The sequence below is a fragment of the Poecilia mexicana genome, unplaced genomic scaffold (genome assembly GCF_051168715.1).
Source record: "Poecilia mexicana isolate PSO_F unplaced genomic scaffold, ASM5116871v1 scaffold_9, whole genome shotgun sequence".
Taxonomy (NCBI): domain Eukaryota; kingdom Metazoa; phylum Chordata; class Actinopteri; order Cyprinodontiformes; family Poeciliidae; genus Poecilia; species Poecilia mexicana.
The window spans coordinates 1,463,598-1,482,242 of NW_028263378.1; the positions used below are offsets into that span (position 1 = coordinate 1,463,598).

The window sequence follows — 18,645 nt, forward strand, 5'->3', positions numbered from 1 at the left end:
GGCTCCTGGAGGAGTTTTATTTCCCGCTGCAGAAAATATGTTTCAGATTATTTAAAAAATGTTTGAAATGATGTTTTGTTTGCAGATGTTTGGTCAGTGAACCGTCATCTGGACCCGGTTTGTTTTCGGTCCCCCGTGTCTTTCCCTCTGCTGTCATGTGATTTGAGCTGCAGAGATGAGCAACGGTGCAGGAATCTGAGCTCCGGCCAGAACATTACATAAAGCCGCTTCCTCTCCCTCGCTCTGCCTCCGGCTCGGCCTTTTCCTCTGGACCAAGTCAATAAAGTCACTTCCTGAGACCAAGACAGACATTTCTGACAGAAATAAAGAGATTGTTTCAGGAGCTGCAGGAGGAAGTTTTCAGGTCATTTAATACTTTCAGGTTCAGTTTTGTTGAATAAGCAGCAGAATAATCTGAGGCCTGACTGGAACCGTCCCCAACATGTTGCTGCAGGTTTAGTTGCTGTTGGAGTTTCAGTGCTGAATGAGGTGAACCTGGAACCTGAGCTGAGCTGCAGCTTTCAGGTCAAACATGCAGAGATTCTCCTGCAGGGTCTCAGTTTGACAGGAGAGACGATTGTAAAGTTACAGTCAGAAGCTAAACGGGGTTTTATTTTTCAAGCTCATATTTTCATCATGTTATTCATTTATAAATTCTACACTTTCAAATTAATTTAGATATCAAGATAAATATTTCATTTACACATTTAATATTGAACTCTAAACTACATCTTTAATAAGGAAGATAAACATTTATCTCTGAGCTACTTAGTTTGCTAACTAGACATTTAGTTTAGAGCTAAATATTTAGCTCACCATCTAAATGTTTAATTAGGCAAGTGAATCTGCATATTAGCTAAATATGAAAGAATAAAATATTTCATAAAGCATTGATGAATTTTGGTCTTTAAAACCTCCATGTTTATTGGTACCGATGTGAAATGAATCCTCCGTTAGTGTTGCTGTTGCCGTTGGTGTTGGTGTTGGTGTTGGTGTTGCTGTTGGTGTTGGTGTTGGTGTTGCTGTTGGTGTTGGTGTTGCCGTTGCTGTTGCCGTTGGTGTTGGTGTTGGTGTTGCTGTTGCCGTTGCTGTTGCCGTTGGTGTTGGTGTTGCTGTTGGTGTTGGTGTTGGTGTTGCTGTTGGTGTTGGTGTTGCTGTTGCCGTTGCTGTTGCCGTTGGTGTTGGTGTTGGTGTTGCTGTTGCCGTTGCTGTTGCCGTTGGTGTTGGTGTTGCTGTTGGTGTTGGTGTTGCCGTTGCTGTTGCTGTTGCCGTTGGTGTTGGTGTTGCTGTTGGTGTTGGTGTTGCCGTTGCTGTTGCTGTTGCCGTTGGTGTTGGTGTTGCTGTTGCTGTTGCTGTTGGTGTTGCTGTTGCCGTTGCCGTTGGTGTTGGTGTTGGTGTTGGTGTTGGTGTTGCCGTTGCTGTTGCTGTTGCCGTTGGTGTTGGTGTTGGTGTTGCTGTTGGTGTTGGTGTTGCCGTTGCTGTTGCTGTTGCCGTTGGTGTTGGTGTTGGTGTTGCCGTTGGTGTTGCTGTTGCCGTTGCTGTTGCCGTTGGTGTTGGTGTTGGTGTTGGTGTTGGTGTTGCCGTTGGTGTTGCTGTTGCCGTTGCTGTTGCCGTTGGTGTTGGTGTTGGTGTTGGTGTTGGTGTTGCCGTTGGTGTTGGTGTTGCCGTTGCCTCCTTGCTGCAACGGAAACGATTCAGATGTTTTGTTATGTGGAGCCACTGAGCTTTATTCTAATTTAATTTACTTTTTTTCCACTCATCAGTTGAATACAAAGTATTCGTGTTTCTCCTCAGTCAAACTGTAAGATCCAGATTATTTCACCTGTCTGGTGGCTGGATGGGTTTGTTCCTCGTTGGTTTTTACTTTAAACTTTAGGATTTTGTCTGCATTGTTAACATTTCATGCCATGTTGAAAGAGTTTTGGTTGTTAAGTCTCAGAATTATAAAAGTTGTAATATCTAACATTTAAATAAATGACCTTGTAAAGTTTAATGACCTTTTAAAACCATGGAAAGTTCAGCTTCCTGCTCTCTTCTTCTTCCCTTCTTTGTTCTCTGGACCTTTTCTCCTTCCTTCATTTCTTTCTGCCTGTTTTTCTTTTACTTCTTATCAGCTCAGCGTTCCTTCTTCCTGTCTTTGTGTCCGTCCCTCTCTCCCAGTTTGTCCGGTCCTCGTTCTTCCCGCCCTGTCCAGCTGTTTTCCCTGGAGAGACGTCCGTCCCTCTGAAACGGGCCTTGGCAGCAGAGAGGGGATCAGAAATGAATGTGGAGCCTGAGATGTTTCTGTTGTGTAACCTCAGTGAGCGCGCCGACAGCAGCAACATGATGAAATCACACAGAAACCGTCATTAATTCAGCCGTTCAGACGCTGACCTGCAGCAGGAAACACAAACAGTTTGGTCGAGTCTCAGAACCAAACAGTTCTGCATGTCCTGGACCGGGTCTGACTGTAATAAATAAAACCCGTCTGTCGCTGCATGTCGTAAAAGGAATGTTGGATCTTTGTCTAAAATGTTTGAAGGCTGAAGACTGGAGTCCTGAATGTTTCTGCAGGACCCTGAACCCTAACCCTCAGCTCTGTGGGATTTGTATGTTTCTAAAAGTTAAGGTCAGAAAATCCCACATCAAACTGAAACTTTCTGGATTTCTGGTCACCTTGGCAACAAACACAACATGCTGAGGATGCGCGGCTCACATCCTGCTGGATGGATCATGTAAACTTTCCTGTTTCTGTGAATATTTCATTTTTTATGATCTTCTGTGTGTCAGTTTGACTTCAGTAACTCCTGGTCCTGGTTCTGGTCCTGGTTCTGGTCCTGGTTCTGGTTCTGGTTCTGGTTCTGGTTAAAAGACAAATTCAAACTGTTCAGAGCTTTAGAGGAAAATTTCTCTCTAAAAAAGTCAAAAAGTTTCCATAAATAAAGCGAATGGTTCTAAATGCACATGGAGAGAAATCTGGTTCAGTTCATCGAATGAAGATGGAATCTGATTGGAAATGTAACATCTGTCTCTGATCACTACATAAAAACCATCACTGATGTAAAAGTTGAATAATTTTTCCTGTTTTCCTATCAGAGATGTAGCGCGCCTGCTGTTGTGACCGTTGGACCATCATGCACCTCTTCCTGCTGCTGATCCTTCAGCTTCCAGCAGCCATTGGACAGATCGATCCAGGTGAACACGCTGAGACAAGATGGCCGCCCCGACGTGACCCAAACCCCCACGGTTCTGGAACCTCTGAGTAAAACGGCTCTTTGTGATTCTGTGTTCAGAACATTGTCGCTATGCGTTGGGCATGGAGGACGGACGGATCCCCAACGAGGACCTGACGGCGTCCAGCCGGTGGTACGAGACCACCGGGCCGCAGTACGCCAGGTCAGCCAGGCTCCATGGAGCCGGAGACTGGAAGGAATATCGGTTTTTGTGAAATCATTTTAATGTCATTTTCTATCATAACATTTTAATGCCCCATTGAATAAAATGTAATAAACCTAAACAAAAATAAAATGATGGCTCTAGGAGAATCAGTTTTACTGTGAAGGGTTGTGAATGTGATGTGGCTGCAGCACAGTTGAGGTTCTGGGTTCGAATCCCAGCCTGGTTCTTTCTGCATGCCGTTTCAAATCAAACCTTGTGAACCTTCAGACTTTTTTCCAACATGTTTGACTTGCAGGCTGAACTCTGAGGACGGAGACGGAGCCTGGTGTCCTGAAGGGCAGCTGGAGCCTTCAGACTCTCAGTACCTGCAGGTTGGTTTCAAAAGGGTCAAAGGTTAAAAATCAATCTGAACAGCAGCTCTGCTCTGGCTTTAGGCTCTACGTGGTTTAGATGAGGTGAAGGTGGTGAGGAGTGGAAGGTGGAGCAGGAAGTGATGCTGCTCATTCAGACTGAAAGGTTTGAACTGACGCTCTGCTGCAGATCGACCTGCGCAGACTCACCTTCCTGACGCTGTTCGGGACTCAGGGTCGGTACGCCAGAGGTCTGGGGAAGGAGTTCGCCACGCATTACCGCCTGAACTACAGCCGAGACGGACAGCTGTGGAAGTCCTGGAAGAACCGGCTGGGAAAGGAGGTGAGAGACCCGAATACAACAGAACCGAACAACTGGAGCTGGACTGGAGGGAACCAGTTCAGACTGGTTCACTGAGTCAGAGCCAGGTTTTACTCTGTCAGTAAATTTTATTTTAGACTTTTGTTTCCTTCAGGTCCTGGACGGAAACAAAGACACCTACGGCATTTTCTCCAACGACCTGAAGCCTCCGATCATCGCGCGCTTCGTCCGCGTCATCCCCGTCACCAGGCTGTCCTCCACCGTCTGCATGAGGGTGGAGCTGTACGGCTGTCCCTGGGACGGTACGCCGCACGCTGGGCAGAGATCCGTTTCAGATTTTGATCATGAAGCAGAACCCTTCAGGTTTCTCCCTGCTGTCTGCAGACGGGCTGCTGTCCTACAGCGCTCCAGAGGGTCAGCTCATGACGGCGCCCGGTAACCCGTCAGTAATCAGCCTCAACGACTCCACGTACGACGGCGTCCACGAGAAAAGGTCAGAATGTTTAAACACCAGCTGGTCCAGCTCCCCAGTTCCCTCTGACTGACGGCGTCTCTCCTAACAGGAAGCTGTCCGGAGGCCTGGGTCAGCTGACGGACGGCGTGACGGGCCGCGACGACTTCCTGGCAATCCGCCAGTACAACGTGTGGCAGGGATACGACTACCTGGGCTGGAGGAACGACACGCCGGGGACTCAGGGATACGTGGAGATGGAGTTTGTGTTCGACAGGCTGAGGAACTTCACCTCCATGAAGGTCTGCAGCTCAGCTCTCTTCTCATTTCACTCAGACTTTAAAACATCCAGAAAGTTCACAGTTACAGTGTCATGAAGAAAATCATCAAATAAATTCAAATATCAGACAAAACTGACCAGAGAAAACTCAGGAAGTTGTCCTGACCACACCCGTCCTGGGTGACAGTAATTCCTTTCCTCTTAAACCCAGAATTAACTGGGATTAACCACTTTCTCTGGTTGCATTTAACTAACCACACCAGGCCCAAAGTCCCTGACATGTATCAGTGGGGAGACGTTACAGAGACTCTGAGGCTTCGGGACAAACATGATCCAAACATGGAGGAGACATGAAAGAGTGGTCGGGCCGACCCACCAGAATCACCCCAACAGCTCATCAGGGGCTCAGGAGGTCCAGAAGAACCAGAACATTCAGTTTTAAAGGCCTCACTGCCTCAGTTAGAGTGGAACTAAACCCTCCTGTGAACACCTGGCCCCGAATGTGTGGCACCGAAGGCGTGGCCCCGAACGCCTGGCCCCGAACACAAGGCCCCGAACGCGTGGCCCCGAACGCCTGGCCCCGAATGTGTGGCACCGAAGGCGTGGCCCCGAACGCCTGGCCCCGAACACAAGGCCCCGAACGCGTGGCCCCGAACGCGTGGCCCCGAACGCGTGGCCCCGAACGCCTGGCCCCGAACGCAAGGCCCCGAACGCCTGCCCCCGAACGCCTGGCCCCGAACGCAAGGCCCCGAACGCCTGGCCCCAAACGCGTGGCCCCGAAGGTATGGCCCCGAACACGTGGCCCCGAACACGTGGCCCCGAACGCAAGGCCCCGAACGCAAGGCCCCGAATGCCTGGCCCCGCCTCCAGACAAATGTAAAAACGTTTCACCACAGTGGGCGGAGCCAAGAGACACAGAGGGCGGAGCCAAGAGACACAGAGGGCGGAGCCTAATGTGGGGCTGAACACAGGGGGTTTGGTGGTCTGACCCTCTTATTTTTTTAAAAAAGCAACTAGTAACAAATTCAGTGACTTTTGAACAGTTTGTCTTGAAAGAGATGTTTGTTTTTCCCAACATTGACTCGTTTGTCCTCCTCTGTCTTTCTGTCCAACTCTTCACTTCCCTTCCTGATGCAGGTTCACAGTAACAACATGTACACCCGCGGTGTGAAGATCTTCTCCTCCGTGTCCTGCTGGTTTAAGCCTTCCCTCAGCTGGGAGCCGGAGCCCGTTTCCTTCTCCACCATTCTGGACGACAGGAACCCGAGCGCCCGTTACGTCACTGTGCCGCTGAGCCGCCGGGCCGCCAGGTCGCTCCGCTGCCGCTTCTACTACGCAGACGTCTGGATGATGTTCAGTGAGATCTCATTTCAGTCAGGTAACGATTCAGCCTATCGGCGTTCCTCAGGGCTGAGTGTTCGGTTCTCTGCTTTTTAGCAATTTACCACAAAGTCAAACTTTGTGCAGGTTGTAAAACATAAAAAATGACAATGTTTTTGTTTACTAGAAGACATCATCCTGCCAACACAACAGCCACTGATGGGGACATCTGTTCCAGGAGGACATAGGGACATCACCATGACAACCACACCAAAGTCTGATAACACAGGTAAGACATCATGTTCCTTCAGATTGTTTAGTTTCCTGCAGAAACCTTCATGTTCTCTCCGGTTCTCCTCAGCAGCTGCTCCGTCCGCCAGCAGCAGCTCCGACGAAGGGAACACGCCCATCCTGATTGGCTGCCTGGTGACCATCATCCTCCTGCTGGTCATCATCATCTTCCTCATCCTCTGGTGCCAGTGTGTCTGCAAGGTGCTGGAGAAGGTGCAAAGAAAAAAAACACATATCTTTCTTGAACTGATCTTAGTTAAAATACAGATCCTGTGAATTGAAAAGTAAAAGTTAATTTTTTCGGACCCAGGCTCCTCGTCAGATCCTGGATGAGGAGGTGACGGTCCGCCTGTCGTCCTGCAGCGACACCATAATCCTGCAGACGCCCCCGGTGCCGCCGCGCTCCCGGCATCCTCCAGCAGGTAGCGCTGTCACTGGGAAGCCACTACGGTTTACCTGTTCAGGTCTTAAGATTCATTACTGTTCATCTCAGCGCTGAAGCGTCTTATGTTCTGAAGACACAGAGTCGGCAGCTGCTTCATGTTTTATCACAGAAAAACAGAAGTATTTTCTAGAAAAACACTTTTTGACTGTTTGTAGGGATGAGATGAGACATAATTCATTTAAAGGTCATCAGAGGAAACATCTAGAGCTCAGATGGAGGAAACATTTGTCAGCAGAAGGCCAACAACTCGCAGTCTGTCAGGACAAATGGTTTTCCAGCTGCCGCCTCAACCCTTCCAGCACAAAGAGCAACACGACTGTCAGATCCGAAGCCTGACCCGCCACTCAGGCTTTGTGCGTCTGTTTATCCAGGAAGTGATGCCAGTTTTAACTACAGGAAGTCATGTTGGCTGCAGGGTGAAGCAGAGGCTTGCTCTCAGATGAAGTCCTGCTCTGTCTGAGTTCTGTTTGCATGTTGCTCCTCCTGCTGCTCCTCAGCTTCCTGTCAGAGAAACATGGACGTCAAACTGGGCCTCAGTGGCATCGCTCTGAAATCCCACTGAGCTTCTAGAACCTGGATTTAGCATCAAGGCCGACTAATGACCTTTAGCATGATGACCTAATGCAGGGGTGTCAAACTCAATTTCACCGAGGGCCACTTCAGCATATTGGCCCCCCTCAACGGGCCTCATTGACGGTACAGATCAGGAGGGCATCCCTGATAAAACACCCCAGACAAAAGGTTGACTTCCCTCATTCAGGTCTGTAGAGGCTTATAATAAGTCAATGGTCCAGGTGTGTTAGAGAAGGAACCATCTAAAACTGCAGATGGTAGCTCTGGAAAACTTGGGCAGCCCCAGCATAAATGTATAAAATACAATGTTAAAAATAAATTAAACACCTCATATTGTTAAATAACTGATTTTATGTATTAAAGTTTTAAATATTACATTTGAGTTTCAATGGATGTAAAATTACTGCTCAGTTTAAAAATTACAATATTTAAATCAGTGATTAAAGGTGAGCAAGCAAATAATAAAAACAAGTCACATGGGCAGACATGATAGACTTTACACAGAGATTTAGTCTCAGAGGCAACTGAAACCAATTAATAAAAAAATCCTTTCTGAATATCATCTCATGGTCTCTGAACTAAATGCGTCTTTCTGACCGGAGCTGACAGCGAGTTGAAGAGTTATGGACCGGACGCTTTGGAGCGTCTGGTTAGGAAGCGCGTTACAAACCTTTGGTTGAAATGTAGTTTGTAGTCAATTTGTGCTCAAAACCTATTTTACGTCAATCATCGGCCTATAAAATGCTGGGGGGCCACATGTGGCCCACGGGCCTTGAGTTTGACACATGTGCATTACGCCATAGAACTGCCAATTGGTAACTGAAGTAAAGTAGCTTCGATTTCAAAGAAGCCGACATTGAAGTCGATTGGCAAATGAACCATCACCAAAGAGGAAGGCTCTTGTTGTCTCACTGCACCCCAAGAGATGCAGAACCTACAAAAACCATTTCTGTCTGGTTTCGAACCAGAGACCTTTTGCGTGTAAAGCAAACGTGATAACCACTACACTACAGGAACTGAACTTCTCTGCTTTGTTTCAGTTTGAGGTTCCAAAGTTGATGATGTGAGATGCAACATGAAAATTTCAGCTGAGGTTTGCACTCAGATGCCTGGATTCAGAGGACAGACCATGACACCACAGAGCCCTTGTTGACCTTTAGTAAACACCTGTGATGAAGAGAACATGCAAAAATCTGTTTCTGTCTGGTTTCGAACCAGAGACCTTTTGCGTGTAAAGCCAACGTGATAACCACTACACTACAGAAACTCAGGCTCTTTGCAGTGTTCCTGGTAGATGATCCACATTTTGTTAGAGACTAATGTCAATGATGGGCATGGAACAATGTCAAATACTTACAGATCCTCTCAGAGAGCACAGTAACTTGGTGAACAAACTGTCAGACTTATACTTGTGCCTAATTTCACATTACAGTCCATAAACTAACCCTGGGATCAAAAAATGTATTGAAGATGTCATTAGCAGAGACAAATGGTTCTACAGAGACTTGGCTAAATGGCTAAAAAATAAAACCAATACTTACAAATAAAAAATGGTTCAAAAATAAAATTAACACATTAAAATAAAAAAATATCTCTGAAATACAATCAGCACTTGAAAATTAAAAATGGTCCAAAAATAATATCAACACTTCAAAATACAAAATCTCTGGAAAATAAAATATTATGTATGTTGTTTTGAAAAACATTGGAATATAAGCACTTTTCTCAAATCTTCATTGTGGTAAGATCATGTCAGTTCTTCTTAAATCCATGGAAACTCATCAGTTTGTAAGGTAGGTGAGTTAGCTCAGCAGGTTAGAGCACCATGCTGGTAATCCTGAGGTTGTTGGATCAAACCCCACATGGGGCAATTCATGTGTAAGGGCTTTCAGACAATCACCACTTCAAAATAAATAAGGGTTCAAAAATAAAATCAACACTTCAAAATAAATAAGGGTTCAAAAATAAAATCAACACTTTACAATAAATGAAGGTTCAAAAATAAAATCAACACTTTACAATAAATGAAGGTTCAAAAATAAAATCAACACTTCAAAATAAATAAGGGTTCAAAAATAAAATCAACACTTTACAATAAATAAGGGTTCAAAAATAAAATCAACACTAATTAAAAATGGTTCATTTATATTTTCACATCCACCTGAATAATATGTAGTTGCACCCCTGGTTGTGTTAATCCATTTGAGGAGCCGGCAGTTTATCTTGAGGAAATAAATGACGATGCAGAAGTTAATTAGACTGTAACATGCGCAGTCCATTGCTCAACCACTGCAGACGCAGCTACGCCGCTGCAAAGAATTGAAAACCGCTGGAAGTAACTCATCCAGCGGATTTAACAAATGGAGCCTCCTGGGTTCACGTTACCCAGGAGAGCGGCGCTCTGGAGGAGCTGCAGACGTAACATCTGTCTGTTTCAGAGAAGCGAAACTATGCAAATAAATAAATAAATCCTGGTAAAAGCCACACCGGACAGGGTAAAACACACAGAGTTCAGTTGATCTGTTTGGATCAGACAGATCCAACTGACTGATGAATTAGCGCAGATTTTTCTGCAGATGGGAACCAGGAGGAAGTTGTTCAGACGTTCAGATGTTTAGTGTTCCCGTAGCCCTGATTTACATCTGATAGATTTCACCAAAGTTTATAAAACACTGCAACAGACAGATGATGGGCAATCCTAACTAAAACGTTAGCTACGATTATCTTAAAACACTAATCATAAACATTAGCTCTGCTAATGCTAAAGCGCTACAACAACATGGTGTTTAGCAGAAGCTAACACTCAAATGCTAAATTAAATATGTTGATAACATGTGCCGACACATCGCCCTCAACAGTTCAGATTTGTTATTGCGCCTCAGGAAGTGATTCTCAGGAACAGAACTTCTGGTTTCAGTCTGATTGTTGTTGAGTTTTTCTAACTCTGCTGCTGATTATGACCAGCTGGCCTCAGCAGAGCTTCAGTCAGAAAGAGCATCAGTGGATTTTAAACTGTAGAACGAGTCAATCTGGGTTTGGAATAAACGTCATTTGTTGCACCGTAGCTCAGGTAGAGAACCTGAGGAGAGGAAACAGACCTGCTGCGTAAGCAGTGTTCACCCACTTCAAAATAAGAGCATGAATATGAACGTTTCACTACTTGAAGAATTAACAAAACTTCAGCGTTGATGTCAGACTTTATTTGCTCACGTTGTACGTTTGCCTCCAGGCCCCACCAACACCGACCCCCACTATGAGAGGGTCTTCCTGCTGGACCCTCAGTACCAGAACCCGGCCGTCCTGAGGAACAAGCTGCCGGAGCTGTCGCAGAGCGCCGAGGCTTCAGGTACACCAGACTCACTTTTATCGACCCAAAATGAATCCGCTCCATTTAGCAGAACCAGAACCTTTCTGTCTGCTGTAACTGGATCCCAGCTGGATGTTGATGGGATTTCTCTGTCCTCTGATGTTTTCCTGGTTTATGGAAACATCATGAGCTTCTAATTAGACTCATTTATTTGTTTTCAAATAAAGGTTTGAATTTACTGTTGATAGCAGTAAAACTTTGGGCAATGTCCCTTTAATATTTATTCTCCAGAGACACAGAGAGGACAGATTATGCTTCTGTTCACTTTTCAATTACTTTGATTTTTAACTTATAATCTCTGGTTTATTTTTTGATCATTTCTAATTTTAGACTTTTAGCTGCCAGATCTGAAGGGTTTCTGTAAATCAGTGTTTCTGCTCCACTTTGCCCCCTGGTGGCCATTAGAAGCACCTCACCCACCCAGCAGGGGAACATTTGGATCACCTCCTTCACTTTTCTCAGACTCTGTCTGTTCTGTTTCTTCTTCTCATCTGGATCTTCCTGCATCCTCATTCTCCTGTCCTCCTCCTGCAGCTCTCTGCCTCTTTCCGTGTCTCCTCTTCCTCCAGCGCTCTTCCTCGGTAACCCTCTCTATGACCTGCTGCTGCTGACTTCCTGTCGCCAGACGTCAGGATGGCTTGGTGGTAAGAGATGAAAGGTGTGACGACTTGAGACGTTTATCAGGTGGAAGAGCGAGAGTTCAGAGTTTTAACGCTCTGCACAGTGAAATCTAAAAATCAACTCAAAGTTAAACAACTGAAAACAAAAGGACAGAAAATATAAAAAGTATTTTTGGGTAATCTGTAAAATATTAGTCAGTGGAACCATCTTCACTAGTACAGATAAAACTACTTTAATAAAAAAGTATTTTGTACATTAGATTAACCATTTATTATCTTTTTACAACAGAATAACTATTAGAATTTACTTTAATAATTACTCAACACCTTAATTAGATATTTGTATAATAATACTGCAACCTCTGTATTAATATATTAACTGAAATGTGATTAACTGGTTTTTACATTAATAATTATTTCGCTCTCCCCCATTACCATCTTATTATCGAAGTATTAGATTCTATTTTGGTCTTTACATAATATTACTCTGTAAAAAATAGAAATATTATCTATAATTGAGCCATAATTACATGTTTACTACATTTATCTTTTTTTTTTTCAACAAATTTCAAGTTGCTATTTCATTTGGTGTAAGTATTTTTCATTACGCATGTTAAAAAATATCATTTATCTAAAACGGTCAAGTTGGCTCACCATCATATGGTGTCACATAATTATTAGACCTTTACAATAATTTAATAACTGACCTATCAAAACAACAGAGAGCTTAAATTAGTAATAATAATAATAATAATAATAATAATAATAATAAATTGTGTTTATTGTTATGGACCTTTTACTCCTCTTTTACAATCTTATCTCTAAGTTAAAATTACTCATTAATTTGGTACTAAACTGTTTGCTAATATGTTAAATACTCTGTAGCCTCTCAGTCATTTATTTGATCAAAATGCTTCATAGCTTTAATGTGTTCATATTGTCTTTTTAACTAAGCTGTAATTACTGGTTATTACTCTGTAACTACATGACATTTGATCAGGATAGATTTAGTGGTTCTGCCACCTTTTTATCACTACCGTCACATTATTTCTTTATTACGTTATATTCCTGCAAAGTTCATTGTGTTGCATGTTTAATCTATTTTTTCTACCTAATCTCTAATTTTACTAATTCCTGGATATTTTAATGCTGAAGTAAATTCTTCTTGTTAAGATCATATTGTAACTCATCCTTCCTTATTTCATTCCTCCGTCTTTAAATCGAGCTGAAACATGAAGTCTGAGCTGCTGCTGGTTGTGATGATGATGATGATGATGGTGATGATGATGATGATGATGATGTGTGTCTGACAGCGTGCGGCGGCGGCTACGCCGAGCCGGACGTCACCCAGTGCACGCCTCACCAGTCCTTCAACAACAACGCGCCGCACTACGCCGAGACGGACATCGTCCGGCTGCAGGGCGTCACCGGTAGCAACATGTACGCCGTCCCCGCCCTGACCGTCGACTCCCTCACCAGGAAGGACATCTCCGCCGCAGAGTTCCCACGACACCAGCTCATCTTCAGGGAGAAGCTGGGAGAGGGGCAGTTTGGAGAGGTACAACACTCACCTGGTTTTAGATTCATTTCTTTTCAGTGTATATTAGTCAACATGTTAATTGTAAACAATTACAGCTAACATGCAGAACAACATACATGGGCTATGATTTATCTATTAATCAGTCAAGTTTTTTTGCATAACATATTTTACATCATAAATACCCAGAAAATGAAAGAGAATCAGAAACTCTCTTCCTCTCTGCAGGTCCACCTCTGTGAGGCTGAGGGACTCCCAGAATTCCTTGGGGAAGGCTCGCCCCTCCCCGACAGAGACGGACACTCGGTTCTGGTGGCGGTGAAGCAGCTGAGGGCCGACGCCACGAGCCAGGCCAGGTATTCAGAGAGACGGACAGGGTCAGAGGTCAAACCCTGACCCTGCACTGATGCAGAAATTCATGCAAAAGGAGCCCAGACCAGAACTGGGAACAAAGAAAAGATCAGTTCTCAGAAACTGATCTTTTCTTTTTTATTGATGTGATTTAATGTTCTGATCCACTGAGAGCCATAGATCATCAATATTACCAATAATCTGTAATAAAATACATCTGTATAATTTATGAGTTTTCCTGAAACTTTTCAGTAATAATCTCATTGATTGGGATTTTTCTAATTGGTACTGCAGCTTCTGGGTTCAGCTGGATCCAGATGGAGACTTTAGTTTGTGTCTGAGGGTCCAACGTTTACTGAAGACGTCTCTGCTGTCCACTGTCTGTCCTCTGTCTGTCCTCTGTCTGTCCTCCAGGAACGACTTCCTGAAGGAAATCAAGATCATGTCCCGGCTGGACGACCCGAACATCATCCGGCTGCTGTGTGTGTGTGTGTCGTCCGACCCGCTGTGCATGGTGACGGAGTACATGGAGAACGGAGACCTGAACATGTTCCTGTGTCAGCGTGAGATCGAGAGCACGCTGACGCACGCCAACAACATTCCCTCTGTCAGGTGCAACGCCGCGTAAAAACAATATGTGATGATGTCATAAAATCTGCTTCAAAATTCATGCAAAAGGAGCCCAAACCTTTAGCGGTTCTGAAGCACTTCTGACTCCGCCTCCTCTCTTCTGACTCCACCTTCTCTCCATCTGACTCCACCTTCTCCCCATCTGTCTCCACCTCCTCCCCATCTGTCTCCACCTCCTCCCCATCTGGCTCCACTCCCTCCCTTCTGACTCCGCCTCCTCCTCCCCCTGCAGCCTGTCGGACCTCCTCCACATGGCCGTCCAGATCTCCTCTGGGATGAAGTACCTGGCGTCTCTGAACTTCGTCCATCGCGATCTGGCCACCAGGAACTGCCTGCTGGATCGCCGCCTCACCATCAAGATCGCCGACTTCGGGATGAGCAGGAACCTGTACAGCAGCGACTACTACCGGATCCAGGGCCGGGCCGTGCTGCCCATCCGCTGGATGGCCTGGGAGAGCATCCTGCTGGTGAGGAGGTGAAACCCAACAGGCCGTCAGATCAAATGAGCCGATTAAACATCCTGCTGCCTCCTGCAGGGGAAGTTCACCACGGCGAGCGACGTGTGGGCGTTCGGAGTGACGCTGTGGGAAATCTTCACTCTGTGTAAGGAGCAGCCGTACAGCCTGCTGTCCGACGAACAGGTCATCGAGAACTCGGGCGAGTTCTTCCGGAACCAGGGCCGACAGGTGAGACGGGTCCATCAGAACCAGGCTGGGAGTTCTGGTCTGTTCAGGGTGTAAGAAGAAGTTTGACCACAAGGGGGAGCTGCTGTCATTTTGCTGCTGTTATTCTGAACTTTTATTGTGATTGGTGTGTTTTATAGGTTTGTTTCTGTTCAACCAGCATGAAAGTTATCAGTTAATGAGTTAATCTAAACTTGAGTTTGACTGACTAACAATTAATTGATTAATTTGATTAAGAACAATTAATGTTCTTAAAATCTTGAGTTTTCTCTTGTATTAAGAATGCTGACCATCTTAACATGGAGGGCTGCATTCATAATATGCTAAATAAAAAAAAACATTAACTTTAATGTTGTTTTGTGTCAGCTGTATGAAATACTGACTGAATAAACAGAAGATTGGGATTATCATACATTATTAATCTTAGACATATTTACAAACTATAATAAAACTGTAATCTAGGACTAGAAAAATAAAAGATAAGGATTAAATATGAAACACTTAAGGAGTTTGTTGAGAGTTTATATTTCTTAACAGAATCATATGAAATACATTTTGCATCCGACACCAAAGTCTCTTTCGTGCTCTGGGATGCCTCCGCCATCATTATTTCTCTTACAACTGTCAACTGGTTCCGTTTATGGATGACCGGTGGCGTCCTCTGCAGGATGACAGAATATCTAAGTGATGTTTTTATTTGATCAATTGGAAATATTTTGTATCTAAAAAAACATTAATCGACAATTAATCATAAGCTGATTAATTGTTTGGTCCAACAGAACCAAGTCTGACTGATTTCATCAGAGCCTGATGTTTTGTTGCCATGGTGACTGAGTGCCGTTCTCCTGATCTCCAGATCTTCCTGTACGCCCCTCCTCTCTGCCCGCCGTCTCTGTTCGAGCTGATGATGCGCTGCTGGAGCCGCAACATCACGGACCGACCCACGTTTGAGGGACTTTACCAAGCCCTGAGGCCCCACGTCAACCAGTGAGCCGCTGGGGCCCGCTGGGCCCTGCAGGGGCCCCGCTCCGGCTCAGGGCCCCGGGGCTGCTGGGACTCCTGTATGGTGACAGACATGAACATGATGGACCAGAACTACTCTGCTGGCTGAGGTCCGATCTGAGAGGAGGGAGAAGAACCCGTCAGTCTGTCTGAACCTCATCAGTCCCTTTAGGAACCAGATGAACTTTTATCGTTTGTTCTTGTGCCAGATGTTGCCTGAAACCTGATTTCCTTCCCATCTTCGGTTCCCTTGGAGCCCAGAACCCAACGGCTGTCAGCCTCTGGTGTTTCTGTCTGCGTGGTTCTGGTTGTTGTAAAGCACTGTGTCTGTGTCTCAGTTATTCATGTTCGTAGATAATAACCCACACTGGAGCTAAAGTCAAAGTGTAGCGTAGACTTTTTGTTGTTAAGTTTTATTGTTATTTTCATATTTTGACATTTGTTTGGTCGTTTACACAGAAGAGAGTCGAGTCCAAGTTCAGCCTCCCAAAACTAAAGTGTCTAAATCACATTAAACTTCCCGTTTCTATGTACAAACACAAGAACAGCTCAGAAAATTCCTAGATTGTGAAAAATGTTTTTGTTCCTCTTTGCAGAAAATGAAACTCATGATGTCGATTTATTATGCAGTGAAACATTTCAGACCTTTAGTTCTTCTAATTTTGACTTGGAGAAAATAAAACCCCAACATTTTTAACATATTCTAAGTTAAATATTGGAAACTTGTGTCGAGTTTCATATTTATTTATTATTAGCATGTTTCCAATAATTCAAGCTGCATAAAGTGCTTACAAGGAAACATAACCAAAAAGTTAAAGACAATTTGCTAAAAGCCCTTTCAGATTATGAAAAAGGTCATTTCTAGCTGGTTGTTCTCAGAGTGGTGTCCATGCAGACTCATGGAAAGTTGGGTGGAAGAAAAAAGTGAGGTAGGAAAAGGCGCAAAAGCAACAGGAATAACCAAAACCTGGAGAGGATTGTTGAGTACAATCCATTCAAGAGTCTGAGAGAGCTTCACATGGTGGACTAAGGCTGAAGTCACAGAGACAACGAGCCTCACCTGGGCTGAGAACCAGAACCAGAACCAGAACTGGACTGAGGAGAACCAGAACTGAAAGTTTTCATTTCATTTGGAAATCAAGGTCCCAGAATCTGGAGGAAGAGTGAAGAGAACCAGAATGACGTTTCCACAGTCGGTGATAAACTCGGGTCATCTGCTGGTACCAATAGTTCAGTCACCATGGTAACAACAGCAAACTGGCCTGACCTTTAACCCCATAGACAATCTGTGGAGTTTGGTTTTGAGGAAGATGACCTGAACGTTTTACAGGAACCTGGACCTCCAGAACCTCAGCAGAACCTCAGGTGGATCTTCATGCTGCCTCATCAACACTGGAGCCCAGACTGAGATCTATAACCCTGATATTTCTGCTTAAAAGATCATTTTTAATGATCTGATGTAACATTCTGGTTTCCTGAGACGCTGAATGTTGGGTTTTTATCTCTGTGAACCATCAAAACTACAAGAAATAAAATCTGGAACATTTCACTCTCTGTGTAATGAATAGAAGATGAGTTTCACTTTCTGACATGATGAAACATATGAAGCTTGTACTTTGGAGATGAAATGTTTGATGCAAACAGGAAGTCCAAAGGTAGAGTCCAATCTGTGTTCTGGGTTCTGCAGAGCGGCTGTGGACCTGATCTGGAGCTCAGATCCGTCCTGATCGCCTCAGGAATCATGTTGAAACTTTCCTAAACACCATGAAGCCGTAGAACTGAGGCTGTTTCTTTATGAGCTGTAAATTCTCCACTGTCATTGAACTTATCAGTGATGAAACGTTTGTTTGATCCAAACCTTTAGAGGATTATCGCTGTGTTTGATGGAGACGGATCGGGCCTGATCTGAAGAAACTGATTCTCCTGTTTGAAGCAGCAGATCACCTGGAAGCTGATGGAGAGTTTCCACCCTTCATGTGAGGCAGAAGCTGAATCCTGTTAAATGTCTGATAAAGTTACAACATTAAGAAGTCTATATTAAAGCTCTCATTTTATAACTAAACTTGTAGTTTCATTTCTAATGGTTTTGATCAATAATTGTGTCGGTGCCTCCATGAGATGATGACAACTTCCTCTCTTCTTCACGTCCGTTTTCACTGCTGGATTTTTACCTGAAAAGATTCAAACTCATCTTAAAGAAGCTCAAACTGTTTAAATGTTTTCTAGGTTTTCAGATGAGGTGAGAAACGTTCTGGTCGATGAAGAACGGACGAAGGTAGAATCATCCAATCAGCAATGTTTCAGGTTTCCCACAGGGACTGACCGGCCTTTTCTGTTTTAATGTTCAAGGCCTCACACACACACACACACACACACACACACACACACACACACACACACACACACACACACACACACACACACACACACACACACCTTCCTGTTGATAAAGCATCATCAATAAACTATAACAGAAGAAGCTTCTGATCAGTCACGCTGCATTTCTTTGGTTCCTCTTTAAAGGAAGGAACAGAATCTGTGATGAACAAAGTGGCAGAACTGGGCAGCTGTGAACATCCCACACCATAAAGTCATGATTAAAAGGAGAACAACAGATTATTCAGCAGTTGAATTAGCTGATATTATATCAGCTTTGTAATAGTTGCTGATATTAGGGAATTAAATAAATGTATAAATGCATCAGATAGACAAGCTGCATTATTAAGTATAGAAACTGGCAAATCTTGAAGGTTGGATTTATTATTAATTATGTATCACTTATCACTCGATTTGTCTGGATTCCAGCACATGTAGGTATAGAAGGAAATTAAGTAGAAATATTAGCTAAACAGGCCCTGAAACTGGACATAATTAACTTCAATATTCATGAGGGGAAATCTATTGTTCAAAACAAAATCCTGAACATGTGGCAGGAACAGTGGGGTAGTCATGATACTGGCAGACATTTATATAATGTTCAAAAGACTGAAGGGTAATAGATGTAAGAATGGAAGCCAGAAAGAAGATGCAATAATATCACGACTT

The 18,645-nt window shown here is 44.2% G+C and overlaps 1 protein-coding gene across 4 annotated transcripts in view; it reads left to right on the forward strand.

The window, feature by feature from the left end:
* The window catches only part of ddr2l (discoidin domain receptor family, member 2, like), a 28,317-nt gene extending 10,655 nt beyond the window's left edge, over nucleotides 1–17,662 (forward strand). Inside the window, exons 2-19 of one of the 4 annotated variants that reach the window (XM_088008593.1) lie at nucleotides 3,076–3,174; nucleotides 3,273–3,375; nucleotides 3,674–3,749; nucleotides 3,919–4,071; nucleotides 4,205–4,352; nucleotides 4,435–4,543; nucleotides 4,614–4,803; nucleotides 5,919–6,159; nucleotides 6,292–6,390; nucleotides 6,463–6,605; nucleotides 6,703–6,814; nucleotides 10,640–10,756; nucleotides 12,711–12,955; nucleotides 13,163–13,290; nucleotides 13,700–13,897; nucleotides 14,148–14,382; nucleotides 14,452–14,601; nucleotides 15,455–17,662. In XM_088008593.1, the coding sequence (XP_087864719.1) occupies nucleotides 3,114–3,174; nucleotides 3,273–3,375; nucleotides 3,674–3,749; nucleotides 3,919–4,071; nucleotides 4,205–4,352; nucleotides 4,435–4,543; nucleotides 4,614–4,803; nucleotides 5,919–6,159; nucleotides 6,292–6,390; nucleotides 6,463–6,605; nucleotides 6,703–6,814; nucleotides 10,640–10,756; nucleotides 12,711–12,955; nucleotides 13,163–13,290; nucleotides 13,700–13,897; nucleotides 14,148–14,382; nucleotides 14,452–14,601; nucleotides 15,455–15,589 (2,643 nt within the window). In that variant the 5' untranslated portion in view covers nucleotides 3,076–3,113 and the 3' untranslated portion in view covers nucleotides 15,590–17,662. Of the gene's footprint in view, nucleotides 1–3,075; nucleotides 3,175–3,272; nucleotides 3,376–3,673; nucleotides 3,750–3,918; nucleotides 4,072–4,204; nucleotides 4,353–4,434; nucleotides 4,544–4,613; nucleotides 4,804–5,918; nucleotides 6,160–6,288; nucleotides 6,391–6,462; nucleotides 6,606–6,702; nucleotides 6,815–10,639; nucleotides 10,757–12,710; nucleotides 12,956–13,162; nucleotides 13,291–13,699; nucleotides 13,898–14,147; nucleotides 14,383–14,451; nucleotides 14,602–15,454 lie in introns of all 4 variants that reach the window. The other 3 variants (XM_088008594.1, XM_015013710.2, XM_088008592.1) reach the window with 3 other exon arrangements.
* The last annotated feature ends 983 nt before the right edge of the window (nucleotides 17,663–18,645 follow it).